The sequence below is a fragment of the Cheilinus undulatus genome, linkage group 15 (genome assembly GCF_018320785.1).
Source record: "Cheilinus undulatus linkage group 15, ASM1832078v1, whole genome shotgun sequence".
In the NCBI taxonomy this organism is placed as follows: domain Eukaryota; kingdom Metazoa; phylum Chordata; class Actinopteri; order Labriformes; family Labridae; genus Cheilinus; species Cheilinus undulatus.
This window is the reverse complement of record NC_054879.1, coordinates 1,439,259-1,451,260: the sequence shown is the minus strand read 5'-3', so window position 1 is coordinate 1,451,260 and position 12,002 is coordinate 1,439,259. Positions and strand designations below refer to the sequence as shown.

General features: G+C 47.3%; 1 protein-coding gene across 1 annotated transcript in view; it reads right to left on the bottom strand.

Moving 5' to 3' along the window:
- The window catches only part of itgav (integrin, alpha V), a 95,421-nt gene that overhangs the window by 9,405 nt on the left and 74,014 nt on the right, over positions 1 to 12,002 (bottom strand). The window contains exons 23-26 of the mRNA XM_041807313.1: positions 10,956 to 11,048; positions 8,588 to 8,667; positions 3,825 to 3,905; positions 3,519 to 3,624 (exon numbers count right to left, since the gene is read on the bottom strand). Coding sequence (XP_041663247.1) covers positions 3,519 to 3,624; positions 3,825 to 3,905; positions 8,588 to 8,667; positions 10,956 to 11,048 — 360 coding nt within the window. The remainder of the gene's footprint in view (positions 1 to 3,518; positions 3,625 to 3,824; positions 3,906 to 8,587; positions 8,668 to 10,955; positions 11,049 to 12,002) is intronic.

Genomic DNA, 12,002 nt, shown 5'->3' with positions numbered 1-12,002 from the left:
CATGAGGCAGAGACCTAGTCAACATGGAGAAGAGACCTGGTCCACATGGAGCAGAGACCTGGCCCACATGAACGGAGACCTGGTCCACATGGAGCAGAGACCTGGTCCACATGGAGAAGAGACCTAATCAACATGGAGAAGAGACCTGGTCCACATGAAGCAGAGACCTGGTCCACATGGAGCAGAGATCTGGTCCCAAGGAGGAGAGACCTAGTCCACATGGAGCACAGACCTAGTTCACATGAAGCAGAGACCTGGTCCACATGGAGCAGAGACCTAGTTCACATGGAGCAGAGACCTGGCCCATATCAGGCAGGGACCTGGTCCACATGAAGCAGAGACCTGGTCCACATGGAGCAGAGACCTGGTCCACTTGGAGAAGAGCCTTAGTTCACATGGAGCAGAGACTTGGTCCACATGGTGCAGAGACCTGGTCGGTAGAAAGCAGAGACCTAATCCACGTGGAGCAGAGACCTGGTCCACATGGAGCAGAGACCTGGTTCACATGGAGCAGAGCCCCAGTCCACATGGAGCAGACCTGGTCCACATGGAGCAGAGACCTAGACCACATGGAGCCTGCGACCTGGTCCACATGGTGCAGAGACCTGGTCCAAAGGAGCAGAGACCTGGTCCACATGGAGCAGAGACCTGGTCCAAAGGAGCAGAGACCTGGTCCAACTGTAGCAGAGACCTGGTCCACATGGAGCAGAGACATAGTCCATATGGAGAAGAGAGCTGGTCCACATGGAGCAGAGCCCTAGTTGGTATGAAGCAGAGACCTAATCCACGTGGAGCTGAGATCTGGTCCACATCAGGCAGGGCCCTAGTCGACATGAAGCAGAGACCTGGTCCACAATGGAGTAGAGACCTGGTCCACATGGAGCAGAGATCTGGTCCACATGGAGCAGAGATCTGGTCCCAAGGAGCAGAGACCCGGTCCACATGGAGCAGAGATCTGGTCCCAAGGAGCAGAGACCTGGCCCACATGGAGCAGAGACGTAATCAATGTGAAGCAGAGACCTAGTCCAACTGTAGCAGAGACCTGGTCCCATTGGAGAAGAGAACTGGCCTACATGAAGCAAAGACCTGGTCCACATGAAGCAAAGACCTGGTCCAAATGGAGAAGAGACCTGGCCCACATGGAGCAGAGACCTGGCCCACATGGAGCAGAGACCTGGCCCACATGAGGCAGAGACCTAGTCAACATGGAGAAGAGACCTGGTCCACATGGAGCAGAGACCTGGCCCACATGAACAGAGACCTGGTCCACATGGAGCAGAGACCTGGTCCACATGGAGAAGAGACCTAGTCAACATGGAGAAGAGACCTGGTCCACATGAAGCAGAGACCTGGTCCACATGGAGCAGAGATCTGGTCCCAAGGAGCAGAGACCTTGTCCACATGGAGCAGAGACCTAGTTCACATGAAGCAGAGACCTGGTCCACATGGAGCAGAGACCTAGTTCACATGGAGCAGAGACCTGGCCCATATCAGGCAGGGACCTGGTCCACATGAAGCAGAGACCAGGTCCACATGGAGCAGAGACATGGTCCACTTGGAGAAGAGCCTTAGTTCACATGGTGCAGAGACCTGGTCGGTAGAAAGCAGAGACCTGGTCCACGTGGAGCAGAGACCTGGTCCACGTGGAGCAGAGACCTGGTTGGTATGAAGCAGAGACCTAATCCACATGGAGCAGATACCTGGCCCACATCAGGCAGGGCCCTAGTCCAGATGTAGCAGAGACCTGGTCCACATGGAGCAGAGACCTGGTCCACATGGAGCAACGACCCAGTCCACATAGAGCAGAGACCTGGTCCACATGGAGCAGAGACCTAGTTCACATGGAGAAGAGACCTGGTCCACATGGAGCACAGACCTAGTCCATATGGAGAAGAGAGCTGGTCCACATGGAGCAGAGCCCTGGTTGGTATGAAGCAGAGACCTAATCCACGTGGAGCTGAGACCTGGTCCACATCAGGCAGGGCCCTAGTCGACATGAAGCAGAGACCTGGTCCACATGGAGTAGAGACCTGGTCCACATGGAGCAGAGACCTGGTCCACATGGAGCAGAGATCTGGTCCCAAGGAGCAGAGACCCGGTCCACATGGAGCAGAGATCTGGTCCCAAGGAGCAGAGACCTGGTCCACATGGAGCAGAGACCTGGTTCACATGGAGCAGAGCCCCAGTCCACATGGAGCAGACCTGGTCCACATGGAGCAGAGACCTAGACCACATGGAGCCTGCGACCTGGTCCACATGGTGCAGGGACCTGGTCCAAAGGAGCAGAGACCTGGTCCACATGGAGCAGAGACCTGGTCCAAAGGAGCAGAGACCTGGTCCAACTGTAGCAGAGACCTGGTCCACATGGAGCAGAGACCTGGTCCCAAGGAGCAGAGACCTGGTCCACATGGAGCAGAGACCTGGTCCACATGGAGCAGAGACCTGGTCCACATGGAGAAGAGACCTAGTCCACATGGAGCAGAGCCCTTGTTCACATGGAGCAGAGTCCTGGTCCACATGGAGCAGAGACCTGGTCCACATGGTGCAGAGACCTGGTCCACACGGAGCAGAGCCCTGGTCCCAAGGAGCAGAGACCTGGTCCACATGGAGAAGAGACCTAGACCACACGGAGCAGAGACCTTGTCGGTATGAAGCAGAGACCTAATCCACATTGAGCAGAGACCTGGCCCACATCAGGCAGGGACCTAGTCCACGTGGAGCAGAGACCTGGTCCACATGGGGCAGAGACCTGGTCCACATCGTGCAGAGCCCTGGTCCACATGAAGCAGAGACCTGGTCCATGCAGACCAGAGACCTGGTCCACATGGAGCAGAGACCTGGTCCATGCAGACCAGAGACCTGGTCCACATGGGGCAGAGACCTGGTCCACATCGTGCAGAGCCCTGGTCCACATGAAGCAGAGACCTGGTCCATGCAGACCAGAGACCTGGTCCACATGGGGCAGAGACCTGGTCCACATCGTGCAGAGCCCTGGTCCACATGAAGCAGAGACCTGGTCCATGCAGACCAGAGACCTGGTCCACATGAAGCAGAGACCTGGTCCATGCAGACCAGAGACCTGGTCCACATGAAGCAGAGACCTGGTCCATGCAGACCAGAGACCTGGCCTACATGGAGCATGGGTCACAGGAGCGGTGGTTTAGTAAAAGTGTCTTCTGTGCCTGTTCCTTAACGACTGTTAAACCTCACACTGACTGTGATGTAGGAGCGAGGAGACCAATGAGGTTTTTTTAATGTTTAAATCTGAACAGGAAGGATAACAGAGGGAAAGTTTTATCATGATCATCAGCTGGTAGCCGTTTCATCCAAGTACGAACTGAACCATGACACCCCTCATAACGAATGGAGTGAAACTGATGTGTTATGGTGGTAACGCTAGTTTTTAATGTCTCCTTGGAGCTGTAACTTTAGTGCTGTGTATAGAAACAGAGCAGTAGGAGTAGATTTTTAATCATTATAGTTATAGAGCTGTCTGTATGAATGATGCATTCATGTACCTCGTAAACGTGGATGATCTCTGGCCCCACGTCGTCTCCGCTCACAGGAGGATCTTTGGGTTTCCAGTTAGCGATGGGAAGAAGAACCTGAGTGGGAGAGGACGACCTGCACACAAACAGATCATACACTAATGACTTTTCTCCGTAACCCTTTGGTATCTGAAAAAATCAAATACCTACAACAGGAATACTAAAAAGAGGAGAAAAATAAACTAACTAACTGACGGCCGGGGCCATCAGAACTACACCGGGATCAATAGAAGGAGGTGTGTGATGAATCAGTGTAGGCGTGTGTATTAGTGTTACCCTCTGATGGAGACTTTAGCCAGGACGGCCAGTTTGGTGACGCTGGACACTCGAGGACTTGTGTTGTTGAACTGATTCGAGCTGAAAAGAAAAAAAACAAACATCAGTGATAACCACTAACCTGACATGCCAGATGGATTTGTTTCACATATTTAGCTGGGAAAGCTTCAATAGCAAACGTTTGAGAAAAGGCAGAGGCTGTGAAAAAAACCTCAGAGTGTGATTGGGTGAACGTTCTGTCTGTCACATCTCTAGGGGCCAATTAGAGCAACAAAACAAGTGACGTAGCCGCTATCGAGCTGCACGTGTGCAGCTACTGAGGAATAACGCGAAACATGGCGACTGCAGACATGTCAGTACTCGATTTTGTCATTTTTGAAAAGAAAACAACTCACTGCTGTTCTTTGTTCTTTTAATGAAGAAATGTCATCAAGTTCTGATAAAACGGGTGCAAGGTTAGATAACCACAGCACGATTATCAAATCAAAACACATTACAGGCCTGTTTCTCTCCTTCCTCAGTTGACCTATGGCTAAGTCCCGCCCTCAAACGCGATGAGCCAATCACAGTGCGTAGACCACTCCAATACACTCAGACATCGGCTGCCTGGATGTCCATTGAAATGAATGGGAGAAGGTCCGTTTTCGTCCGGTTTTATGAGTTTTTTTTGAGATTTTAGGTTTAAAAATGTTTAAACGGTGTTCATGGGGCACATGCGACTCCAACACAAGGTATCCTGAGAGGCTGAGCGACGGAGTGTATTTTTTACCCATTCCTGGGCCACATCTAAACAGAGAACAGTGTCTTCTTTGGATAAAAGTTTTGCAGTAGACCACAACATCAACTCAACATGGATAAAGTTAGCAACATCTGTTCTAAGGTAAGCCAACATCGTATTTGAGGCAACATATTGTCACTTTGCAGGAAAGAAATATAAAGTTATCTTTAATATCGCTAACGTTGGCTAAAGTTAGCCTATCGTTAGCCTAACGTTAGCTCCTAGCTGCATTGTTCGTTGTGTGAAGTTGTTTGTTGGGAGTTCGTTGGTATTTTTTTGTTGTAGTTTTTGTACTTTGGTGATCATACATCATTGTTAGCTGTTGTCCAAAGGGCTCTAGTTGAACTAATGTTAACTTCGGGAGCTTAGCTTCATGAACTTATCTGTGATTGCTGAGATAACAAAGGTTGGCAAACGTTATGCTGAATGATTCAGTGTAAATATTGTAGCACCAAACTACCAGAGAGACACTCTTGGTAAAGATGGTAAAAAAGGCCGTTATATTTTTGTCATATTATGAGCCAAAACCTTAACTTCAGTGCCACTTTCATGCTGATCCTCTGTCTTGTGGTCTGAGATTGTGATGGCAACGAGATGCAGTTTATCACGTTTGCACTGGGACCTGTAAATGTTGGCTTGTAACTGAACCTTTTTATCGACCATCAATGGCCTCCAGTGAAATGTCTCCTACTGTGAAAACTGCAATAGCGTCTGTCAGTGAATGATCATTGTTTGTCCGAGTGAGTGGAGGGGGCGTGGCTTAGCCATAGGTCAATTCTCTAAAATTCTAGAGAAACTCTTTAACAACAGATGACTCAACAACTGTCAATATGGATTCAGATCGAACCACTCAACATGACCCGCTTTAACAGAACTCATAGAAACCATTACAGAGTCCAGAGATAAAAAAGCAATAAGCAGCAGGAGAGTTCATTGACTTGAAAAAAGCATCTGATACCATTAACCAGGACATACTGATTTATAAATCAGAACAGTCTGGGATCAGGGGGACAGTTTTGAATTGGGTGAAAGTTATAATAAGAGTTATTTAGGAGGCAGGCAGCAATATGTGAAGATGGGAGACTGTTCATCAGGATGCCTGGATATTGTGTGTGGCGTCCACCAGGGGTCAGTGTTGGGACCTAAACTATTAAATCAAAAACAAAAACATTTTTGGTTCTGGTGAGAGTTTATAGCAACTTTTGGATGTTATTACTTCAGAATTCAGTAGAGCAAAAGTATGGTTTGACAAAAAAAATTATCACTAAATCTGAACATTATTATATACACAGATTTGGAAACTATAAAAGACAATCAGGTACAGGTACAAATAGAGGGTAAAAACATTGAAAGAGTAAATTAAATTAAATTCCTGGGAGTCATAATGGGTGACTAAATTAGCTGGAAACCTCACCCTAATCATGTTAAATCCAAACTGTCTCATAGCATATCAGTCCTGGCAAAAGCAAAGCCTGTTCTATGTCAAAAATCCCTCCACATTCTGTATAATTCACTAGTTCTACCTTATTTAGATCACTGTACAGAGGCATGGGGAAACACCTACAACACCTCACTACAACCACTCTCATTCTGCAGAAAAGAGCGGTGAGAATCATTTATAATATTTGTGCACACACCAATGGCTTTTTTTAAAATCCAACACATTTTCTGACGTGGTGAAGCACAAAACGGCTCAACTATTATACAAGGCGAGGAATTATCTGCAGAAAATGTTTTATTCAGCAGAGGGAGGTTATAATTTAGAATTTAAGGGGGAAGTCAAATCTAGTGATCTAGTATCTAGTATTTTTTTCAAAATGTTTTTTAAGTTGCAAGGTTGTAATAGTTTTGGAATTTTCATTAGTTTTTATTTTTATTTTGTTTTCACTTTCTTTTTTCAATTTCAGTTTAGTTTTTATTAGTTTTGACTGCTGGTTTGTTAGTTTAGTTTTTATTTTTCAAAAATGCTTCATTTTATTAGTTTTAGTGTTAGATTTCAAAAAGTTTAATAACATTGATATCATGTTAAGATCCTTTTGGATGACTGGTTTAAATCCCGGTTTAGTTTACTTTCATATTTTACTATGTTTCATTGTGATGCACAAAGTTGTCTGCATGATATCGGTACCAGCAGATACGACTTAAATATCTGTAGTGGAAGAAATCAACATTCCTGCTAATACAGCCTTCATCAGCCTTGAATATTATCAAAACTCTGTAGTCAACCACATCCTTGGCACTGTGTTTGAAGTTCAACTATTCAGCATCTGAAAGTGTTTATTTTGTTTTTTTTCTCCTGTCTTAAACTAACTGACTTCCTGTTAGGATGAAGAGCTGCTTTTAGAGGTAGACCAGAGATTACAACATGAACTTTTAACCACAGCAAAAGTGGATTGTTCTGGATCTTAAAGGAAATGAAGGAACAGCAGAATGTAATTGTTTGATAAGACAAAGCCCACATGACCTCTGACCTGTCTGTAAGTTTTTAGAATGACATGAGACATTAAGGGGCAGTGGTGGACTTATTTTACATCCAAAATGAACTGAAGGGGACGAGAAAGCTTCTTATTGCAGTTAAAAAAATAATTTACTATTATGGACTTTAAAATCTAATGTGATACATCTCTAATACTTCATTTTTCTCACATCTCTGTGATGTTATTAGCTTTAGCAGATCATAACGAGGCAGTCCTGTTGATTTAAGTCTATGAAATAACAGTGTGACAGGTTTGTTCCTGCTGTTCTAGAAGCAGCCACTAGATGGTGCTGTTGTCTGCCATTAGCCATAGGGGTCTGTTACACTGATGACCTTACATTTCACAGTTTTGGATTCTTTCTTTTTTATCCTGTTGAGTTCAGAAACAACAAAAGTCTTGTGTTTTAAAATCTGTATCCCTATCTCTAAGAATTCATGTTAACACTGCAGAACACGGCGTCCTGCTGACAGCTGCTCTTTTTAAGGAGTAGAAGAAGTCTGAGCTGTCAGTGAAAGCAGCTGAAACCCATCATTAACATACCTCATTCTCTCTCTCACCCACACAAACATCACACTCAACAGTGTGTGTAAAACACGGTTGTCAGTTTTTATTTATATAAAGGAACAATATGTTGAAGATTTGCACCAAAATGAATGCAAAAAATACAAAATGACTGAGGCTATGTCAAATCTTTGAAATATTTCTGGAAGTGAACTTTTATGGAGATGCAATAAAGACATCATTCCATCAGGTTAATTTACTACACAAGAACCAATGTTTTAGTTTCATGGACGAATTTCACTGCATGAGGGTGAAAAGCTGTTAAAAGTAGGAACGTGTGTGGTTTAATTTGTTATCAAATTAGCCAATGCATTTACAAGTCAGTTAAACTAATTACCCATCATTCTTTGTAAACATGGATTCTATAATGCCCCTTTAAACTGTTGATGAGCCTCCCGCCACTAGAGGCCCCTGTAGCATCAGTTTTAGCTGGTGCCTTCCCATCTGAGCCTTCACAGGTCATAAATATGAGAAGCTTAGCAGTTAGCGTGTAGTAGGAGCAGCGTAGTATGGATGTGTTTTTAAGTGATAAATGTGAATTAAGCGGCATGTAGGCTGTCAAGGATTGAACTGCCCTTATAAATAACTACTCAACCAAAGTGAAAAGAGGCCACACATCAAGGGATGATATTCATCTGCAAAGAGGAACTAAGGCTAGCAGTGCTAGCTCTTAATGTTAGCTACACTCTACAGAATAGATCACGCTCACTGTTTGTAGGTATGTTCTTCTCTTGGACTAGTCGGTTAAAGGTAATTTAGCTGGATGGAGAATTAGACGCCTAAGAACATCCGTAGTTAAAAGGGCAATAAAGGAGACTTGGTGGTTTCCTGTTTATGGAGTCACGTTTTTGTTGAAAAGAGTAAAAAAAAACCCAAAACAAAACAAAAAAAAAAAACAACATAAACAATGAAGCAGTGGCTGTGGGCGGAGCTGTGTTTGACCTTACCTGACAATCTGTAGGTCAAACTTCACTGACGTGTCCTCCTCTGACAGCTGGTGAACGCTGAACCTCAGCTCAGCCTTTATCTGACCAATCAGAAAGCAGAAAGACAAGAGAGAATAAATCAGAAAGCATGGAGGCAGCAGACCAATCAGAGGGCAGGAAGAAAAAAAGAGAGCCAATCAGAGAAAGGGGGACAGCAGAGGGCCAATCACAGAGCAGGAAGAAGGCAGAGAGCCAGTCAGAGAGCAGGGAGACAGCAGAGGGCCAATCAGAGGGCAGGGAGACGGCAGGGGGCCAATCAGAGAGAAGTAAGGAAGGAGCTTGCCAATCAAAGAGAGGGGAGGCTGCAAAGGGCCAATCAGAGGGCAGGGAGACGGCAGAGAGCCAATCAGAGGGCAGGGAGACAGCAGAGAGCCAATCAGAGAGCAGGGAGACAGCCGAGAGCCAGTCAGAGGGCAAGGAGAGAACAGGGGGCCAATCAGGGGGCAGGGAGAGAACAGTGGGCCAATCAGAGGGCAGGGAGAGAACAGGGGTCAATCAGAGGACAAGGAGAGAACAGGGAGCCAATCAGAGGGCAGGGAGAGAACAGGGGGCCAATCAGAGGGCAGTGAGAGAACAGGGGCTTAATCAGAGGGCAGGGAGAGAACAGGGGGTCAATCAGAGGGCAGGGAGACAGCAAATGGCAAATCAGAGGGCAGGGAGAGAACAGGGGGTCAATCAGAGGGCAGGGAGACAGCAGAGGGCCAATCAGAGGGCAGGGAGACAGCAGAGGGCCAATCAGAGGGCAGGGAAACAGCAGAGAGCCTGTCAGAGGCCAGGGAGAGAACAGGGGGCCAATCAGAGGGCAGTGAGAGAACAGGGGTCAATCAGAGAGCAGGGAGACAGCAGAGAGCCAGTCAGAGGGCAGAGAGAGAACAGGGAGTCAATCAGAGGGCAGGGAGAGAACAGGGGGTCAATCAGAGGGCAGGGAGAGAACAGGGGGTCAATCATAGGGCAGGGAGAGAACAGGGGGTCAATCAGAGGGCAGGGAGACAGCAAATGACAAATCAGAGGGCAGGGAGACGGCAGGGTGCCATCAGAGGGCAGGGAGACAGCAGAGGGCGAATCAGAGGGCAGGGAGACAGCAGAGGGCGAATCAGAGGGCAGGGAGACAGCAGAGGGCCAATCAGAGAGCAGGGAGACAGCAGAGAGCCATTCGGAGAGCAGGGAGAACACAGGGGGCCAATCAGAGGGCAGGGAGAGAACAGGGGGCCAATCAGAGGGCAGGGAGAGAACAGGGGGTCAATCAGAGGGCAGGGATGCAGCAGAGGGCAGGGAGACAGCAGAGGGCCAATCAGAGAGCAGGGAGACAGCAGAGAGCCAGTCAGAGGGCAGGGAGAGAACCGGGGGCCAATCAGAGGGCAGAGAGAGAACAGGGGGCCAATCAGAGGGCAGGGAGAGAACAGGGGACCAATCAGAGGCCAGGGACAGAACAGGGGGCCAATCAGAGGGCAGGGAAACAGCAGAGAGCCTGTCAGAGGCCAGGGAGAGAACAGGGGGCCAATCAGAGGGCAGTGAGAGAACAGGGGTCAATCAGAGAGCAGGGAGACAGCAGAGAGCCAGTCAGAGGGCAGGGAGAGAACCGGGGGCCAATCAGAGGGCAGAGAGAGAACAGGGGGCCAATCAGAGGGCAGGGAGAGAACAGGGGACCAATCAGAGGCCAGGGAGAGAACAGGGGGTCAATCAGAGGGCAGGGAGACAGCAAATGGCAAATCAGAGGGCAGGGAGACAGCAGAGGGCGAATCAGAGGGCAGGGAGACAGCAGAGGGCCAATCAGAGAGCAGGGAGACAGCAGAGAGCCATTCGGAGGGCAGGGAGAGAACAGGGGGCCAATCAGAGGGCAGGGAGAGAACAGGGGGCCAATCAGAGGGCAGGGAGAGAACAGGGGGCCAATCAGAGGGCAGGGAAACAGCAGAGAGCCTGTCAGAGGGCAGGGAGAGAACAGGGGGCCAATCAGAGGGCAGCATGAGAACAGGGGGTCAATCAGAGGGCAGAGAGACAGAAGAGGGCAAATCAGAGGGCAGGGAGACAGCAGAGGGCAAATCAGAGGGCAGGGAGACAGCAGAGGGCAAATCAGAGGGCAGGGAGACAGCAGAGGGCCAATCAGAGGGCAGGGATTAGGAAGACAGACATGAACATCAGGAAGAAGATAGTTTTTCTAAATTAAAATAATCTGAGTGCCTATCCCCATCATGCATCTGTCATTTTTATTTTAATGTAACTGGCATGCAAGACTTTGCATATTTTAAGGTGCAATCATTAGCTCCTATACATATAACCCACCACCACCATCACAACAAACCCACCACACTTTTTCCTTTCAATGGCTGACCTCTGTTCCCATCTTCATGGGGTTTCCCAGGTCACACACCACCATCTTGGTCTGGTTCTCTTTCTTGTAGGCACAGGAGAGTCTGCTCAGGGTCTGAAATAAATAAAAACATCACTTAGATAGAGCCTGAGTGTGTTTGTGAAGAAAGAGATTCCTGCTCCATAAGCAGAAAGCACATCACTAAGTAAGTATCTTTGACTGATCCTTCTCAGCCACAGCTCAGAGGTTTACATCGCTGTTACAGAAGGTCGGAGGTTAAAATCCTGATCAAAGCAGTGTTAATGTCATCGACTAAAACTATGACTAAAAATGTTCATCGACAGCCTTTATTTCTATGACAAAAACTAGACTGAGACTAACAAAAATAGATCTGTGATGACTACAACTGACAAAAGGCACGTTTAGTTACCATCAAGATGACTAAATCTAGACTAAAATGTAATGCAGTTTTTGTCGGACATTCAAAATCTGAGATATTTCTCCTCTTGGCTAAATCTGTCAAAACACAGAGCAGTGAAAGTACGTATGATCTGGCTGGTGACACTGCCCCGGCTACTCGGTCTCATTGGTTGTTGTGGTGTTCTGTCAGAGGCACTACGACATCGAATCATAGATATCAAACATGTTTGATATTTAAGATTTGGGGTTTTGGAGGCTTTGACTCGATTTGAAGTAGTAAAACAATCGTGCTGACACCACACACACAAGGATTATTCAGACAAATTATCGTTTGTGATGAGGCTCCACTCAGGATATGCCCCCACGATTGTCAGGGGAGGCAATTCTGGCCTCAAATCAGGCTTAAAATCCTGTAGTGTGTGTCCAGCCTAAGGCTCTTTGGGACGGTCTTTAAGATGGCGGATCAGAATCTACTTCCAGTTTGACAGAAGACAGAGGACTGATGAATAAGCAACTTGAGATCAAGCTTTTGTCCTGAAGAATTAAATTAGCTGACAGCTCACACAGAAGACACTTCACTGTGGCGTCACTGCTTCCTCTTTCTTGTTCCGTCTGACCTTCACACTTCCTCCTCCTACAAACCACAAA